At 42.0% G+C, this 19,069-nt stretch overlaps 1 protein-coding gene across 1 annotated transcript in view; it reads right to left on the bottom strand.

The window, feature by feature from the left end:
• Positions 1-18,227, bottom strand: part of LOC132405186 (E3 ubiquitin-protein ligase SH3RF1-like) — an 87,418-nt gene extending 69,191 nt beyond the window's left edge. The window contains exons 1-3 of the mRNA XM_059989881.1: positions 18,035-18,227; positions 8,844-9,200; positions 5,088-5,121 (exon numbers count right to left, since the gene is read on the bottom strand). Of these exons, the coding sequence (XP_059845864.1) occupies positions 5,088-5,121; positions 8,844-9,185 (376 nt within the window). The 5' untranslated portion in view covers positions 9,186-9,200; positions 18,035-18,227. The remainder of the gene's footprint in view (positions 1-5,087; positions 5,122-8,843; positions 9,201-18,034) is intronic.
• Positions 18,228-19,069: the final 842 nt, after the last annotated feature.

Raw genomic sequence — 19,069 nt, 5'->3', positions numbered from 1 at the left:
AAATGGTCTTGTCTTAAAATAAGATGGTCTCAATCCTGAAACATTAACTGTCTATTTTCCTCCATGGATGCTACCCGACAATATTTTACACACAGGCTGGGAACTTAGCCAATGAATCTTTTTTTTTCACATACAGCATTGAACAGGCTCTTCCAACCCAAAGAACCTGCACCGTCCAAGTACATCCATGTGACCAATTAACCTACTAACCTGTACGTCTTTGGAAGGTGGGATTAAAACCAGAGCAGAGTGGAAACCCACGTGGTCATGGGGAGAACGTACAAACTCTTTACAGGCTGCAGCAGGAATTGAACCTGCATCGCTAGTGCTGTAATAGCGTCATGCTAACCACGACGTTACTGGGGCACCCATTGTAGTCCACACTTGAGCACTTTCGAGCTGAAAGAAACTCTACAACTTCTCCATCTTACAGACAGGGAGACTGGCAAGGGAGTTTATCAGCTGCCTCAACACTATTAACTGAATCTTGGGATTGCTTTAATGGCAGTGAAGTGCACATCTAATGGAATAAAAGGAACAATGACCATCCAGAGTTCCAAGTGCTTCTTCTGAGAGGCACAATAGAGACCTCAATGGCAAATGTTAACAATCCAAGCCATTCTTTCTCAAGAGTGTGCTGTATGCGTGGGTGGACTGTGATTATACAAGGAGTCGGTCAGCAGTATGAAGTTATGATTAAAGCTACCAGCTTTAAAGAAGATATTTCACACTTTACAGCACACAATCATCTGTTGTAGTTACAATTGTGTTAAATAAACCTGCATTAATGTACAGGAGCAGAGACACATTGGATTGTGGCACACTGATAATTCCCATTCTGCTGGTGGTTATATCAGTTGACAGATTAAGACCTTTGAGATCTCATGTTAAGTAGAAATTACACCTTTAAATTCACAGTCCTAAATTAATTTCATGCTTGTTTGTTACTGGAGAAGTCTTAAGATCTACTTAAGTGACAACGTATGGCTAGAGTCTAGACTGTATTGTCCAGTGGGATAATGTGTCCGGAATGGAGATGATGTGCAATTACACCATTCTCCACTCCCCTTCGTCAAACACTCACCAATCCTCTCTACCCCCAGTAAGACAGTCTAATTGTCAGTGGGGGGAGTGGGAGTGGATTGTTGGAGACTCCAATAAGCTGTCCTCTGCGCCCCCCCCCCCACTGCAACCCTACTCTCCCTCCCACCCTTTGGAAGGATAATATCCAATTTCACACTCTGGCCTCTTACCTCTTCTCACCTGCCTGTCACCTCCCCTGGGTCCCCTCCTCACTCCCTTTTTCCCATGGTCCACTCTCCTCTCTTATCAGATTCCTTCCTCTCTAGCAGTTTCCTTTTCCTACCCACCTGGCTTCACCTATCACCATCTAGCTATTCCCCTTCCCGTCCCCCTTCCAGCATCTTTCCCCTTTCCTTTCCAGTGCTGAAGAAGGGTCTCGGCCCGAAACGTCAACTGTATATCTATCTCCATAGATGCTGCCTGACCTGTTGAGTTCCTCCAGCACTTTGTGTGTGTTGCTTTGGATTTCCAGCATCTGCAGAATCTCTTGAGTTTATAATACGCAATAAGCCTACATCTTCCAATTATGCATCAAACAGAGAACATTTCCTCCCATCCCCTCCCACAAGCAACAAATCATTAGACTGATCATCTCCAGCTATTCAACCCAGACCCTTCTCCACCACTTTCCAGACTGACTTCTCTTACAGCACACCAACATAAACAGGTTACCAACTCCTTCAAGCCAACCCTGTTATTCAGTATGAGCATCACTGATCTACACTGGCTCAAATCCTGTTCAGTGACAGTTTCTCATAACCCTCAATTCCGCAATCTTTAAAATAATTGTCAATCTCTATTTTAAATATATATTGTCAAGGAGTACTACAGCACAGAAACAGGCCTTTAGGGTGCTAAATCTATGGAATTTGTTGCCACAAGGCAGCTGTGGAGGCCAAGTCATTTAGTGCATTTAAGGTAATAGATAGGTTCTTGATTAGCCAGGGCATTGAAAGGTATGGGGAGAAGGCAGGGCAGTGGGGATGACTGGAAGAATTGGATCAGCCCATGACTGAATGGCGGAGCAGTCTCGATGGGCCGAATGGCCTACTTCTGCTCCTATATCTTATGGTCTTATGGCCCATCTAATACATGCTGAGCCATTATTCTGCCTCATCCCACTGACCTGAAACTGGACAAAGCCTTCCATACCCCTCCCATCCATGTAACGATTCAAACTTCCCCTAAGTTCTGAAATTGAACCCGTGTCCACCACTCTCACTTTTCCACACTCTCACCATCCTCTGAGTGAAAAGGTTCCCCTCATGTTCCCCTTAAGTGTTCCACCTTTCACCTTAACGCTACAGCTCAGCATTCTGTACCATCATCCCCTCAAACCCAATCAATAAGCTTCAAGACCTTGGCCTCAATACCTCTCTGTGCAATTGCATCCTGATTTCCTCATTTGTAGACCCCAGTCAGTTCGGATTGGCAACAACATCTCCTCCACAATCTCCATCAGTGCAGATGCTCAGCCTCCTGCTGTACTTGCTTACGTTTATGACAGTGAGGCTAAACACAGCTCCAATACCACATTCAAGCTTGCTGACGACATATTGTTGCAGGCCAAATCAATGGTAGTGACGAATCAGTATAAGGGGGGAGATTGAAAATCTGGCTGTTTGGTGCCAGAAAACCAACCTCTTCCTCAATGTCAGCAAGACAAAGGAGCTAATTATTGGCTTCTGGATGTGGAAACCACAGGTCCATGAGACAAGTCTTCATCAAGTGGAGAAGGTCAGCAACGCTAAATTCCTTGGAGTTATCATTTCGGAGGACCTGTCCTAAGTCCAGCACGGAAGTGCAATTGTGAAGAAAGTACGGCAACTGCCTCTACTTCTCTACTTCCTTAGGCTTTCGAAGATTCGGCACGACATCTAACACTTGGACAAACTTTGATGGATGTGTGGTGGACAGTATATTGATTGGCTGCACCACAGTCCAGGTTGGAAACACTGACGCCCTTGAACAGAAAATCCTGGCCAAGTCCATTACGGGTAAAGTCCTACTCACCATTGAGCACATCCACACGGAGCACTGTCACAGGAAAGCAGCATCCATCATCAGGCATCTCCACCACCCAGACCATGCTCTCTTCTCACTACTGTCACCAGGACGAAGATACAGGAGCCTCAGGACTCACACCACCAGGTGCAGGAACAGTTATTACCTCTACATGATGAGGATCTTGAAACAAAGGGGATAACTTCACTCACCCCAACACTGAACTTTTCCCAAAACCTATGGACTCACTTTCAAGGACTCTTCATCTCATGTTTTTCATCAGATATTTATTGCTTTTTCATTATTATTGTTTCTTTCTTTTTGTCTTTGCATAGTCTGTTGTCTTCTGCACACTGGCTGAGCTAGTTGAAAGTTGGTGTGAGTTTTCATTGATTTTATTATGGTTATTATTTTATTATAGATCTATTGATTACGCCCACAAGAAAATGAATCTCAGGGTTGTATATGGTGACATATATGTACTTTGGTAATAAATTTATTTTGATCCCTTTGAACTTAACCCATAACTTCTAGTTCTAGGGTCGCCCAACCTCAGTGAAAAAAGCCTGCTTGCATTTATCCTATCTATATCCCTCTTAATTTTATACACCTCTATCAAATCTCCCCTTATTTTTTTGTGTTTTCAACCTTTCTCCATAATTCAGGTCCTTGAGTCCCGGCAATATCCTTGTAAGCTTTCTCTGTATTCCTTCAACGTTATTAATATCTTTCCAGTAGGCAGGAGATCATAACTGCAAACAGTATTCCAAATCATAACTGCAAACAGTATTCCAAATTAGGCATCACCAAAGTCTTATACTACTTCAACATAACATCCCAACTTTTCTACTGACCTGGCCTCCACCAGCCTCAGAGAACTCCAGAGACTGACAACACCTCTATTGTCACTTCTCATCTGACTTTGCTACAAAGAGAAAAGCCAAAGCTCACTCAAATCATCTTCATAAGACATGCCGTCTAATCCATGAAGCATCCTGGTAAATCTCCTCTGCACCTTCCCTAAAACTTCTACACCCTTCCTACAATGAGGCGACCAGAACTGACACAACATTCCAAGTGTGGTCTAGCACATATTTGCACTAATCTCATTGTTTTTCTCCCACATCACCATCAGCTCCCTTGGATTCCACTGCTCCCCTACACGATAGAGGTGATTTACAGTGCCCAGTTAGCCAATCAACCCGAACCTCTTTGGGATGTGCAATGAAAGCAGAGCACCTGGGGCAGGGTCACCGGAAGAATTCCACAGACAGAACAGAAGGTCAGGGCTGAACACAGGTCACTGAGACCCTACTAACTCCGTCGCTGTATCTTTGAAATGTGATTAACAGCAGAGCATTCAGCTAAAACAAGGCATGTGTCTGTTAAATGTGGGTAGTCAGCGTCAAGAATGCCACAATGGGACTAGTTTGCCACTGTAATGATAACTAGATGCACAGAGAGGGCGTTTATAACCTTCAGGGTACTGGGAAAACTGGACTGGGGCTAACTACTGAATTTTTACTTTTGACATTGTTTACAAATTATGTTTTCAGTTAGGATTGACACATTTCTGTAGTTACAGCTGTGAGTGGAATAGGTTCATTTTCTTTTACAAACAACTTTGCCTGCTTATCTCAAATAAATTGATGCCAGCTCAGTTCTCCTTCTGCCTCATTATGCATGATGGTCTCTGCAAATGCTCACATTGTAACACTACTCACCAGTGTATAATGAGGATAAGCAATTCTAACATTCAGTGATCTTTGAAATGCATCTTACAGTTCAATTCCCCTTGCCTTAGACATCAATAGTAAATGCACTATGCCAGCATCCAGATGAGATACCCTAGGAATTTTGGTCCATAAATAATTTATCTGGGAAGGTAAACAGTTAGCTTTGCTGGACTTTGTAATTGCATGAGCTTGGTTTGATCACGCATTGCAAAAGGTTTGCATAGAAGCACTTTGAACTATCTATACTCAGGAGAGCTAAGTGGCTCCTGATTGGACTTGACCTACCAGTTGAGATGGTCTCATCCAGTTACCTTGGCAACACCAGACAAAGTAACAAGATATAATACCAAAGAGCACTTGAATCAGGCAGAAGAAAAAATGATTTGAACACTTGTCTGATATTACCACTTTGTAGCTACTTGTCCTATTTATTCAAGATTATGTCATTTTTCAGGACATGAGTGTATAGAACAAAATGATTGTTATTCCAAATCTGATGCAGTGTAAAAAAAACCACAGCAAGCATAAAAAAACAATAAATATAAAAGCAACCTCTTAAAACACAATGTAGAAGTAACTGCTGAGTTTGGTTGTAAATAAGATTAACTCACATGCGTGCCAACCAGATATGCATCGGAATACAGTGATGTGAGAAGTGGCGAATTTTATTTGACTCCACCCAGTGGAACATGCCGGAGACTTTCATTACACTCAATAGTGAATGAAAATCCAAAAACTGCAGAAGCTGAAAATCTGATTGGAAATACAGAAATGCTAGAAACTTTCAGTAGGTCAAGCAGCATCCGCGGAAATAGAAAAAGAATTTGAAGCTGTGAAGCGTCTGTCTGAAATCTATCATACATCCTCTATTTCCTTAGCCCTTCAATGAAGAATGAGCTTTAATGCCTTCCATTCAGCACCCTAGAGATCCTTCACTTAATTTATTCCCTGTCCTTCTACTCTCTATCATCATGCTTCTTAAAACCTACCTCTTTCTCCAAGCTTTTAAATAGCCAATATCGAAAGATAGACTTTATGTGGTTTAGTATCAAATTTTAATTGGTAGAAGTCACATGAAACACCTTGGGATATTTAGAAGGAAAGAAAGATTAACTCCATTTTTCACAGGAAGATCGAAATATACAGTGAAATGCGTTGTTTGCGTCAAGTCAAATCAACAAGGATTCTGCAAGTGTTGCAAGCTTCCAGCGCCAATGTAGCATGTCCACAACTCACTAATCCTAACCATACATCTTCGCAGAACATGTGAAGAAACCATAAACTCCTTACGGGGGGGCGGAACTGTACCCCAATCTTACAGCTGTCACTAGGCTACCATGTCACCCCACAATTTAACTGTATTAGAAAGGCTGTGGTGCACCAGGAAGAGATATGATTCTCAACTCCTTTGTTGGGGTTCGCTTCTCTACAGTGACACACTTGAAAGATCGACCCTCAATTAGTCGTTATGACCCCAGTCAGCTTTCAATATACTGTGAGCTTACATCAAATTCTCAAGCATATTTTCTGAGCGTCTCAGTTAGTAGAGAGAAGTGCAGGGCCACACATTTTGTGATGAAAGACGAAACTAGGCTTTTTTTCTGAGCAATGGGCCAATAAACTTTGTAAGTACTTAATACAGTATTCTTGAAAGGAGATGTGTAGGACATGTATTTTATAACACGGAGACTGGTTGGTGCTTGGAAGCAGATATGCTAGTGACTGACATGATAACTGTACTCACCCCAATAATGAACTGATACCACAACCTATAGACTCCTTATTTTAAAGAACTCTACAACTCATGTTCTCAATATTATTTATTTACTTATTATTTTCACTATGATTTATTTTTGAAGTTGCACTATTTGTTGTCATATGCTCATTAGTTGCTTGTATGCCATTGTCTGTAGATTTTCATTGATTCTATTCTGTTTCCTTGTGAATACTTGCAAGAATATGAATATGGTTGTATATGGCGATAGTACCTGTACTTTGATAACAAAGTTTCTTTGAACTTTGGATATGCAGAGGGATATGGATTATGTAGAGGCAGAAGAGATTTAATTTAATTCAGGTTCGTGTTCGGCACAGTCTGTTCCTGTGATGTACTGTTCTGTGTCATTTAACTCTCAGAAGATTTTTGCTCCTTTCTAATAACCAAGAATTTAATTTTATGGATAGGTGTGAGAAAACTGTGCCATTAACCTGTTGGGACACAGCCAAACTCTCCTCAAAATCTAATTTCAAAGTTCAAAGTACATTTATTATCAAAGTATGCATTCTATGTACCACCTTGAGCTTTGACTCATACAGTCACAAAAACAAATTAAACCAACAGATCCCATTAAAAAAAAGAATGTCAAACACCCAAAGTGCAGGAAAAAATAAATCATGCAAACAATAAAAGTAAGCAAGTAACATTCAGAATTGAAGTTCACAAAAGTGAGTCCACAGCCACAAAGACAGTCATCACTGCAACCAATCCAGGAGCCTGTCTGTCACAGGCCACTGCCTCAGTTCTGTGCAGAGACGAGTAAACCTCATGGATCAGTGAACTGAACACCAGCCTGCCCCTCACCTCTGGCCCTCCAGCAAAGACATTTCTTAAATTGGCCAAACTTTGGGTCATTACTCATCTTGGACCCGGACCGGGCCCAGGCTCCACCACCTGAAATCTACCTCACACCTGCTCACCCCATCTCAATTCTACCACATTGAATCACCTCCAAGTCCACTCCAGCAATAGCCAAACATTGGCTCATTACCCGCCCTCGGGCCCAGGCACCACCGCCTCAATTCAGCCTGAACTCGCCATGCTGCAGCCTTCCTGCACCTTCAAGACAACCTTTCACCCCACAAAAATGCCAGGTCGTACAGGCAGTTCAAAAGCTCAACTTCGAAAGAGAAGCTACAGGCTATTGACTGCAATTATCATATGCAAGAGAAAATGTGATTAATACAATAATTTATAGTTTTGTTTGCTACCAGCAAGTTGTCATTCTGCTTCATCAGTGGCATCTTAAAGCAGAAATTCATGATATGATCTTCCAACAATATCAACATAATTCCTATCTGTCCTTTTGCATTGTAATTAATTACTGAGATCACCACTATGGATTTGACCTAATTAAATCAGAAGCTCATTTGCTTTGGCTCCAAACATTTATTTTCTCTGACTGCTTCAAAAAACATGGTCACTGAATATCTGTATTCAATCCCACCTGCCTTCCTCCATCTCCACTCCCCTCTGTTCTGCCTCTAACCCTGAAGATTTTATATAAATATTCTCCTGACAACATCTCCAGGGGTAACTAGTCTCTATCAGCTGAAGATTCTCAGACACTACATTTACACAGTATATCAGAACTTGCTGGAGATTTATAGAGAGAATTCCCAGTGGTATTGCCCTCTGAAGCAAGCTACTCAATTATCAATAAAATTTCTCAATAATAAGAGTGACTCCCAGGACATTTAGAGACAGGCAATAACTAGATGATGACCACACCCTGAAAAAAACCACATAACCTACTGGCTAACCCAGGAGATTCCGCAGGTGCTGGAAATCTAGAGTAACACATACTAAAATCTGGAGGAACTCAGCATGTTAGGTAGCACCTATGGAAAAAAAAATACAGTTGAAGTTTTGGGCTGATTCACTTCTACCTCCTTGCCCCCCCCCGCCCCCCACTCCTCTTTGTTCTGCCTCTAATCCAGGAAATTTTATATAAGTATTCCCCTGTTGACACCTCCAGGGATAACTTGTCTCTTTCTATCAGCTGATGTATGATCAACGGAAGATTTTCAGATGCTCCTTGATCCTGGTGAAGCATCAGAACCATCAGTTGCTTATTCCCCTCCAAAGAAGCTTTCTGACCTGCTGAGCCCCTCCAGCGTTTTGTATGCATGACATCATAAATTGTGTTCTGGAATGCAAAGATAAAGTAGCTTTAAATTTACCTTGTCTGTGGGGCTCCTGGCACTGGGAAGTGAGTTCGCCAGACTGGTATGAGGATTGACTGGGTCTGTGCTTCTTTTTCCTTGGTCCTGGTTTGCAGGAGCCTGCGCTGCTTGAGGGGGAATGACCCTGCCGTTTGTTTGCCCGTACTTAATGCCGTCCAGCAGGCGAACCAGCAGCAAGTTCGCTGGCAGTTCTTCAATGCTACATGTAACCGGAGTCCTGCATTCCGGGCACCGGAGCTCCTTCCTGGAGTTGAATATCCTGTGGAGACAGGGCTTGCAGAAGGTATGCTGGCATGGCAACACCTTGGCAGTGGCATCCAGCCTTTCAAAGCACACTGGGCATTCCAGCAAGTCCAGCAAGGCGAGGTCATCCATTCTACTTCCACAATACCATCTCATCAAAATATAGTCTCCCTGGAAATCAAGCAGGAAAACAGGTTAGGCTTAAGAAGGTTTGCAACTATTTTGAACATGATTATACATTCAGAAAACGGAGGTGCAAAGAGACCTAAAGGCAAACTCGCAGCCGGTAGTAAGGAACACAAATGCAATGTCAGAATTTTTTTCCAGGGGATCAGAATAAAAAGGCAAAGATGTCATGTTAAGGCTTTGTAAGGCACTGGCCAGACAGCATTTTGAATATAGTAAGCAGGTTTGGACCCCAAACCAAAGGAAGATGTGGTAGCATTTGAGAGGGTCTACAGAATTCATTGTCACAGAAAGCTGTGGAGGCCAAGTTACTATGTATATTTAAAGTGGAGGTTCATAGGTTCTTGATGAGTAAGGATGTCAAAGGTTATGGGGAGAAGGGAGCAGATCAAAGTTGAGAAGACAGAAAAAAAATATCAACCATAATGGAATGTTGCAGTAGACTTGATGGGCCAAATGGCCTAGTTCTAATGTTATGTTTTATAGTCAACAACAAATTTCTGGATTACAAATTGTGGCTTCAAATTAATTTTAGTCTACAGAACAAAGGAAAGGAAGCGGCAGTAAGGGAGCACTTTGGGTCTACAATTCAATAAGTTCTTAAACAGTTATGAATGCCACAGATTCACTACCGTTGAGATAAAGAAATTCCTTATCATCTGTGTTGTAAAGGGACATCCTTCTATTCTGAGGTGGTGTATTCTAGTTCCAGACAATCTCACTATTGGAAACATACTCTCCTTGTTCACCCTGATTAGATCTTCAAATATTCTGTTGGTTTCAATGATATCCCCTTTCATTCTTCTAAGTAACAGCATGTAGAGGCCTAGAGCTTTCATTCCCAAGACCATTCTCATAAACCTCCTCTGAACCCTCTCCAATGCTAACACATCCTTTCTGAGATATAGGGCCCAAAACTGCTCACAATACTCTAAATGTTTGTAGTGAGATGCTGAAGATGTTCTATCAGTCAGTTGTGGAGAGCGCCCTCTTCTTTGTGGTGGCGTGCTGGGGAGGTAGCATTAAGAAGAGGGACGCCTCACGTCTTAATAAGCTGGTAAGAAAGGAGATCTCTGTCGTTGGCACAGAACTGGAGAGTATGACATTGGTGGCAGAGCGGAGGGCGCTGAGTAGGCTACGGTCAATCATGGTAAACCCTGAACATCCTCTGCACAGCACCATTCAGAGACAGAGAAGCAGCTTCAGCGGCAGGTTGCTGTCAATGCAATGCTCCTCAGACAGGATGAAGAGATCATTACTCCCCAACGCCATTCGGCTCTACAATTCAACCACCAGGGGCAAAACATGTTAAAGTGCTGGGGTTAGGACTAAGCTTAAGTTACCACTCAATGCACTTTATTAAACTATTTAAGAACTTTTTAAAAGCTATTTATTAATGCTTTTTGGGAGGGTGATTTTAGATGCATATCATATTTATATTGAGTTAAATACTGTATGTAATTAGTTTTGCTATAATAAGTGTATGGGACACTGGAAAAATGTTGAATTTCCCCTTGGGGATGAATAAAATATCTATCTATCTATCATCTATCTATCTAAATGTAGTCTGAGCAATGCCTGAGAAAGCCTCAACATTACATCCTTGCCTTGATATTCTAGTCCTCTGTAAATAAGTGCTAACATTGCATTTGCTTCCTTTTACTTGGAAGTAAACCTTTAGGCAATCCTGCACAAGGACTCCCAAGCCTTTCTGCACCTCTGATTTCTGAATAAGCTCCCTGTTTAGAAAATAGTCTATGCCTTTATTCCTTCTACCAAAGTGCATGACCATACACTTCCCCGCACTGTATTCTATCTGCCACTTCTTTGACCATTCTCCTAATGTGTCCAATAATCTCTGCAGACTTCCTGCTTCCTCAACACTACCTGCAACTCCACATATCTTTGTATCATCTGCAAATATGGAACAAAAATCCATTTGCTCCACTGATTTCCTTCAGGGAAGAAAATCTGGACAAATCCACACCTGACTCAGGATCCATAAAAATGTGGTTGCGTGACAGTAAAAAGACCCAGCAAGTTATCCAGTCCAAGGGCTCATTAACATTGCACAATAAAAGTCAACCTTGCAGAGATGTCTGCATATTGCGAAGGAATCAAACAATCCTCTTTTCCTGAGATAGAAATGATAAAAGTTTGTTACACAGACCGTTGGCCTAATGCTGGTCTTCCCACAAAACTCTGCAGTTAATTGAAGGTAGGGCTGTTCCTTTCCCCAAAATGTAAACAGCTCTTCTAAGAATGCACTGTGAAGCCAGAGACACCAGGAAATTACCTACCTCCTGAAGGAAGACTGCTGAATTCTGATTCATGTGGGGAAAATAAGAAACCTTCCAGGATTTAACCCAAGATGCAGAAGGTGTACTGGATATACATTTGAAGTGGGAACTCCTGCGTACTTTCCTTTCATACTTCGGAGTGTTGAGACTGGATGCCCCAAATAATCCCACTTAATGTTGTGGACTTGATCTGAGATGTCTATGACACTGGCACCAGGAAGGCAGCAAACCATCTGGGAATCTTGTTTATATCCACAGAACTTCTTTTCACTGCTTAGGGGAGCAGAATTAGTTTGGATCCTTCCTGCTAAGAGCACCTGCGGTGAAGGGGGACTAATATCCTAGTTGCTTGTGCTACAGTACATGGGGTGGTCTAAACTAGAGTGGCAGGAGGATGGAAGCAAGAGAGCCAGGACAGATATTGGTGTGACTATGGAGATATATGTTGTTAAGCCTACATTCAAAGCCGGGAATTGAAAGGTTGAGCATGGTGGGACTAATGTTCTGAGCTGCATATATTTCAAATCAAGGAGTATTGTAGAAAAGCTTTCATACACCTCTGTGTATGCAAGCTTAGGGCATGGATCAACATGTGGAATTATGTGATTGCAGGAATTAGTGAGACTTGACTGCAGGAGCAGCAGGGTCCCATTGTTTGTATGTGACAGAGCAGGAGTTAAAGGGGTGGCATCATTAGTCAGGGTAAATGTTACAGCACTGCTCAGTCAAGACAGACTGCCAAGCTCATCTAGTGAGGCTTTATGGGTAGAACTGAGGAATAAGTAGTCCATGCTGGTGGAGTAGTGGTATCCACACCTGCACTTTGGACTGAGAGGCCCCGGGTTTGAATCTGGCCAGCTCCTTGCAAGAATTCCACCCATGCTGGATTGAGTGTTGAGCTAGCAATCTGATCTTGTAAAACAGACAAACACTAAAGAAATTACAAGGTTGCTGCCCAATGTGCCTGAAGGTGTGGGGAGGAACTTTTTGAGGAAGAAGAAATGTATGGCCATGTTAATAGGATTATATTTATAGACCATCCAACAGTCCACAGGATTTAGAGGAGCAAATTTATAGAGAGATCACAGACTATAGCATATGGTTGTGATAGTAGTCTGGTTCTCAGGATGAGATTCTAAATTAGAGCATAGTCAATTTTGTTCTGAAGTTGTTCCATTGTTTAAAAAAGTTTCAAAGAATAAACTGGGAAATTACAGGCCGGTGAGCCTGGCATCAATAGTAGAAAGTTATTGGGAAGTATTCTGAGGGATTGGGTATGCAAGTATTTGAACAGACAGTGGCTGACGATGGATAGTCAAAATGGCTTTGTGTGTGGTAAATCAAGCCTAACCAATCTTATAGAGGTTTTCAATGAAGTTACCAGGAAAGTTGATGAAAGCAAGGTAGTGGATATTGTTTACATGGTCTTTAGCAAGGCCGTTGACAAGGTCCCGCATGGGAGGTTGGTGAAGAAGGTTTAATTGTTTGGCATTCAAGATGAGGGAATAAATTGGATCAGATAATGGCTTCGCAGAGGAAGCTATAGTGTGGCTGTAGATGGTTGCCTCCCTGACTGGAGGCTTGTGACTAGTGGTGTACTGCCAGGATTGGTGCTGGGCCTGTTGTTGTTTGTCATCTATATCAATGGACGATAATGTGGTAAAGTGCATCAGCAAATTTGCGGATGACACCAAGATTGGGGCTGACAGTGAGGAAGTCTATCAAAGCTTGCAGCGCGATCTGGACCATCTGGTGAAATGGACTGAAAAATGGCAAATGGAATTTAATGCAGACAAGTGTAAGGTATTGCACTTTGGGAGGACCAACCAGGGTAGGTCTTACACGGTGAGCAGTAGAGCACTGAGGGATCTGGGAATACAGATCGATAATTTTGTTGAAAGTGGTATCAGAGGTAGATAGCATCATAAAGAAAGCTTTAGCCTTCATAAATCAATGTAATGAGTACAGGAGTTGAGAAGTTATGTTGAAATTGTATAAGACATTGGTGAGGTCTAAATTGGAGTACCGTGCGCAGTTTTGCTCATCAACCTACAGGAAAGATGTAAATAAGATTGAGAAAGAGTGCAGAGAAAATTTAAAGGAATGCTGCCAGGACTTGAGGACCTAAGTTATAGGGAAAGGGTGAATAGGTTGGAAAGTTATACCCTAGAATGTCGGAGATTACTGGGAGATTTGATAAAGGCATACAAGATTACGGGAGGTATAGATAGGGAAAATAGAAGCAGGTTTTTCCCACTGAGGTTGGTGAGGTTTGAACTGGAGGTCATAGGTTAAGTGGGAAAGGTGAAATGCTTAAGGTGGTGAGAATGTGGAACGAGCTGCCAACAGAAGTGGTGAACGCAGGGCCAATTTCAACAATTAGGAGAAATTTAGATAGGTACATGGATGGGAGGGGAATGAAAGGGTATGGTTCAAGTGCAGGTCAATGGGACTAGGCAGATTAATGATTCAGTATGGACTAGATTGGCTGAAAGGCCTGTTGCTGTACTATAGCGTTCGTTTTGAGAAACGAAGATAAAAGGTTCTGATTTATGGAATTAATTTTCACATACTTAAGAGGAGATTCATAAGAACTATGCTAGAAATGACAGGGTTCATATATTAGGAGTGCTTGTTGGCTCTAGGCCTGTACTTGCTGGAATTCAGAAGACTGAAAGGGATCTTATTGAAACCTATTGAAAGGCCCAAATAGAGTGGATGAGGAGAACATGGTTCCTATAGTGGGGGAGCCCAGGACCAGAGGGCACTGCATCAGAATAGAAAGGTGTACCTTTAGAACAGAAATGAGGAGGATCTGTGGAATTCATTGCCACAGACAGCTGTGGAGGCCAAGTCAATGGTTATATTTAAAGCGGACGTTAATGGGTTCTTGGTTATTAAGGGTGTCAAAGGTTACAAGAAGACAGGAGAATGGGGTTGAGAAGGATAATAAATTAACCATGGTGAAATGATGGAGCAGACCCAATGAGCTGAATCATTAATTCTGCTCATATGTCTTAGAGTCTTCTGGTCTTTTAATGTATTTTAACTTCTTACTATTTGTTTGCAATGCATTTGCTTTTTGAATGGCTCTAAACTACTTTATTAAAATGAGCACATTATTACTGGTTGCATACTCTAAATGGTAAAACCTTAATACTGTTATAGCTGCACCATATGCTGCCCCAAACCCAGCATAAATTCTTACTAAAATACCTCAGAGAGAAAATAGACAAAACCAATGAGAAATATAGGGGAAAAAAATCTGCAGATTATGGAAAATTGAGAGGAAGTTAATACTGTGCAAAAGACTTGGCCACATATACATAGCTAGGGCATCTAAGATTTTGCATAGTACAGGTGGCCCCCGTTTTTCGAACGTTCATTTTACGACTGCTCGCTGTTACAAAAGACCTACATTAGTACCAGTCTTCGCTAACAAAAGAGGATTTTTGCTTTTATGAAAAAAGACGCCTGCTTTATACGCATGTTTACCCCAAGAAAGACTACCATGACCGTGAAGCCTTGTGTGGGCAGTTGTGTGCGCATGTGTGTACGTGCGCAGGAGTTTACATGCCGATTTTTTTTCTCCAAATCGATTTTGGCTCCCTGTCCTCCTGATTTTGATAAGTAAAACTACACCGTACATACAATATTTCTACTTTATATAGACTGTGTATTTATCATATTATTCCTGCTTTTACTATATGTTTGTGTAATTTTAGGTTTTATGTGTTATTTGGTATGATTTCGTGGGTTATTTTTTGGGTCTGGGAACGCACAAAAATTTTTCCCATATAAATTGATTGTAATAGCTTCTTCACTTTACGACATTTCGGCTTACAAACAGTTTCATAGGAACGCTCTACCTTCGAATAGCGGGGGAAACCTGTACTGTATTTGTCAATGTAGAGCAGAGAGCAAGTTCAGAGATCTGGCAGGAGCAAAGGACGTTGGTAAAGGTGAGGGAGGGGTGTGGGATATATGGCAGAGAAGGAGGGGTGGGGTGGGGATGGGGTTTGGCACAGCTGTCGACACCAGGCAACATCAATTGATTTCAATCAATTAGTTTTTTGGTCATTACAGAATGTCTCTCTGGTGCTTCCTGCACCCTCCTCTCGTCCTTTCCCTAACCATAATTCCTGTCTCCCTGCCCCCTTCCCACTCTCAATCCACAGTAGAGACACATATCAGAATCAGGGTCATCTTCACTCACATATGTCATGAAATTTGTTTTGAGGCAGTACAGTGCAATACGTAAAATTACTACAGTGCTGTGCAAAAGTCTCAGGCACACTAACTATATGTGCCTAAGATTTCTGCACAGTGCTGTATATGATCATAATTATTCCATGTTTTTTTAGTGCACAGAGTGATGTAGCATAGGAATAGGCCATTTGGCCTATTGTATCCGTGTTATCCATCATTCAATTATACTAATCATACATTATCCCATTATTTAAATTCTCCCTACATTCACATCAACTCATCCTCAAGTCTATCACTCACCTATACAACAGGGGCCAACTACTCTAGCAATCTGGAAACCAGGGCACCTGCAGAAACCCCAACAGGCTTAAAGGTAGAACATACAAAGATAGAAACGTAGACAGCATTGGAACTCAGGACTGAACCAATGTCTTTGGTGCTACAAGGCAGACACTCAATTAGCTACACCCCTGCACTGCCCATTTCATGGCGGATTAGGGTTGTAACAGTTTTATTTCAACATGAGGAGCCAATGCAGTCCACTGCATTCCATGGCAATTTGTAGCACCAGTTCTTTGACCCACATTACATTTTTTTGCAAATATGTCATGCAGTTTATTTCTCAGAATATTTCTGATGACACAGCATTCCAGTCATAGTGATATATAGCAACTAGGTAAGCTGAACACTTTGGTCTCCTTTGAAACTGGAAACAGCACAGCCAACTGTTCCACATTAATGATGAATGGCAATACAGCTCTCAGGGCCGCATGCACAGATATGGTTTCATTAACTTAGATTGTGACAACTGAAGCATGCAACAAGCATAATACGTCCACGTCAGTAAAGCTGTCTTTTGCTATCAGAAATACAAAATATTCTGCAGATGCTGGAAATCCAAAGTAACAGACACGAAATACAGGGGGATCTCAGCAAGTCAGGTAACTTCTACGGAAAGGAATGAAGAGTAATTTTTTCAGGCTGAGACCCTCCATCAGGGCAGGAAAGGAAGGAAAAGAATTCAGAATCACCGGGAAGGGTCTTCGCCCAAAATGTCAACTCCTTATTCCTTTCCATAGATGTTACCTGACTTGCTGAGTTCCTACAGCATTTTGTGTGTGTTATTCTTAAGACATCAGATCCTTGCTGGTGAATCAGAACAAATGACAGCATAGTTCTGCCTCTAAGCCATATTATACTTGGGGCATGGGTGTTTACCACTGGGCTGTTATGAGAAAAAAGCAACAGTACTCACTGCCCCAAAATCAGATTCTGTTCCTTTGAAGAGCACGACACATTTCATTATGAACAGCAAAGAAATACATTTCATGTGCTATCGTCACTGTTATTGATACGACCACATGATAAAGGAGCAGAATTAGGCCATTCGATCCATCAAGACTGCTCCACCATTCATTATCCCTCTCATCCCCATTTCATGCCTTCTCCATGTAAAGATGCCTTTACTAATCAAGAACCTATCAATCTCTGCTGGATAGATAGCTAATAACTTGACCTTCAGAGACAACCGTGGCGATTAACTTCACAGGTTAAACACCCTCTGGCTAAAGAACTTCCTCCTCATCTCTGCTCTAAAGGGAGATAATCTGCAGATGCTGGAAATCAAAGTAACACACACAAAACACTGGAGGAACTCAGCAGGCCAGGCAGCATCTATGGAAAAGAATAAACAGTGCTGTTTTGGGCCGAGACCCTTAATCACATTCTGAATTTTTCCCTGTGATTTTCACTGAGAATATTTGCAAATGCATGTTTCCCATTATACCTCAATTTATAAAAGGCAACTCTCCTGCAGATTTGACCCAACCTGCACTTCATCCATGTGCTATGACCCTGTCTCAGAGAAATCCCTGAAATTGTCCAATTTTTCTGTTTTTCTCCTCTTCATTGGAAGTAGCTGATTTTCACGTCCCCACATTATTTGACAGTGTGCTTGAGATGGGAGTTAAATCACTGCTTGGAAATTCTACCTCATTATGCAACAAGCCGTTGAGAGACCCTTTGCATATTTATACAGTATAAAATATTGAAGTGGTAAAATTCTCTTCAGCATTAATTTCTAAACGTTTTTCTGTTTACATTAGAGCTTTGATCTGTGCAATTTTCATTCTATGTTGAATGAAAATACACTTGCTGTAACAATTATTTAGTTGCAAAAGATTGATTCACCCAATAATTTAAGAATGCTTGAATTTCCTTGTTACCGATACAATTCTGCCTGCAATATACTGGATTATTCATCACAGACCACAGTTTACTTAAGTGTCAGCTAGATGTAGCTCTACCGACCTGTCACTTGCAGTGTATGGAAGACTTGAAGCCTGAAAGAAGTAATGTGAGACCTCTCTTCATTCCAGGGAATAGATTGAATGGAGATCGCATCAACAAATCCTTGCTCTAAAGTCGGGTCAACCCAGGCTCCTGGAAATATCCAGACACCTGTGCATAATCTTCACAAATCACTGCGAAGCTGATTCTTCCGACTGCTTTTACACCTCGATTTCTGCTCCAATTCATATGCTATCACTGTGCTGAAACAATTTAAACCTGCAGTTCCCTTGTCAGTGGTCGTAGATCACATTAATGCTGAAAACAAGAGACAAGATCCACAGTTCTCTTAGTAGTAAAGGTTGGGGGGGGGAGGGAGGTGTGGTGTGGGTTAGGTTTCTTGCCAAGAAACCCCAGCCTAATTAGACATCCAGCCGTGAGACCACGCCACCCAGATCCAGAACAGAAACTGCAGCACTGATCGAATTACAAGGCAAACGTTAACCACTTCTGTGCTATTGGGGAATCTCTGCAGGCTGCAACGTGCGGCTGAGGTGCATAAGACGCAAAAGTTCGAGAATCCAGTCTCTGGGAACAGGAGAGAGGCAAAAATATCTGTAGCAGAAGAATTTCCAGCACTGTTCAGCTAATACCACACCCATTTGGGAGAACTGATAATGCCATTGATACTGAATGAAACAAGACGCATCGTGAACCGGGCAAAGGGTTCCCTCTGCTGGAATCATTTGCAATGCTTCCTTCTTCAAGTCGACAAAGATTTGTGCACAGATGAATCCCACAGAGCTCCAAGGCTGAATATAAGATATAGGAGCAGAGTGGGCCATTCGGCCCATCATGTCTGCTCCGCCTTTTTGTCGTGGCTGATTTACTATCCCTCTCAATCCCATTCTCCTGCCTTCTCTCTGTAACTTATGACGCTCTATTAAGAACACATCAACCACCACTTTAAATATACCCAATGGTTTGCCCTCCACAGCCGAACGTGGCAATGAATTTCACAGATTCACCACCACTCCTGGCTAAAGGAATTCCTTT

The sequence above is a fragment of the Hypanus sabinus genome, chromosome 15 (assembly GCF_030144855.1).
Source record: "Hypanus sabinus isolate sHypSab1 chromosome 15, sHypSab1.hap1, whole genome shotgun sequence".
NCBI lineage: Eukaryota > Metazoa > Chordata > Chondrichthyes > Myliobatiformes > Dasyatidae > Hypanus > Hypanus sabinus.
Note: the sequence above shows the minus strand (reverse complement) of the source record. Positions and strands in the feature narration are given on the sequence as shown.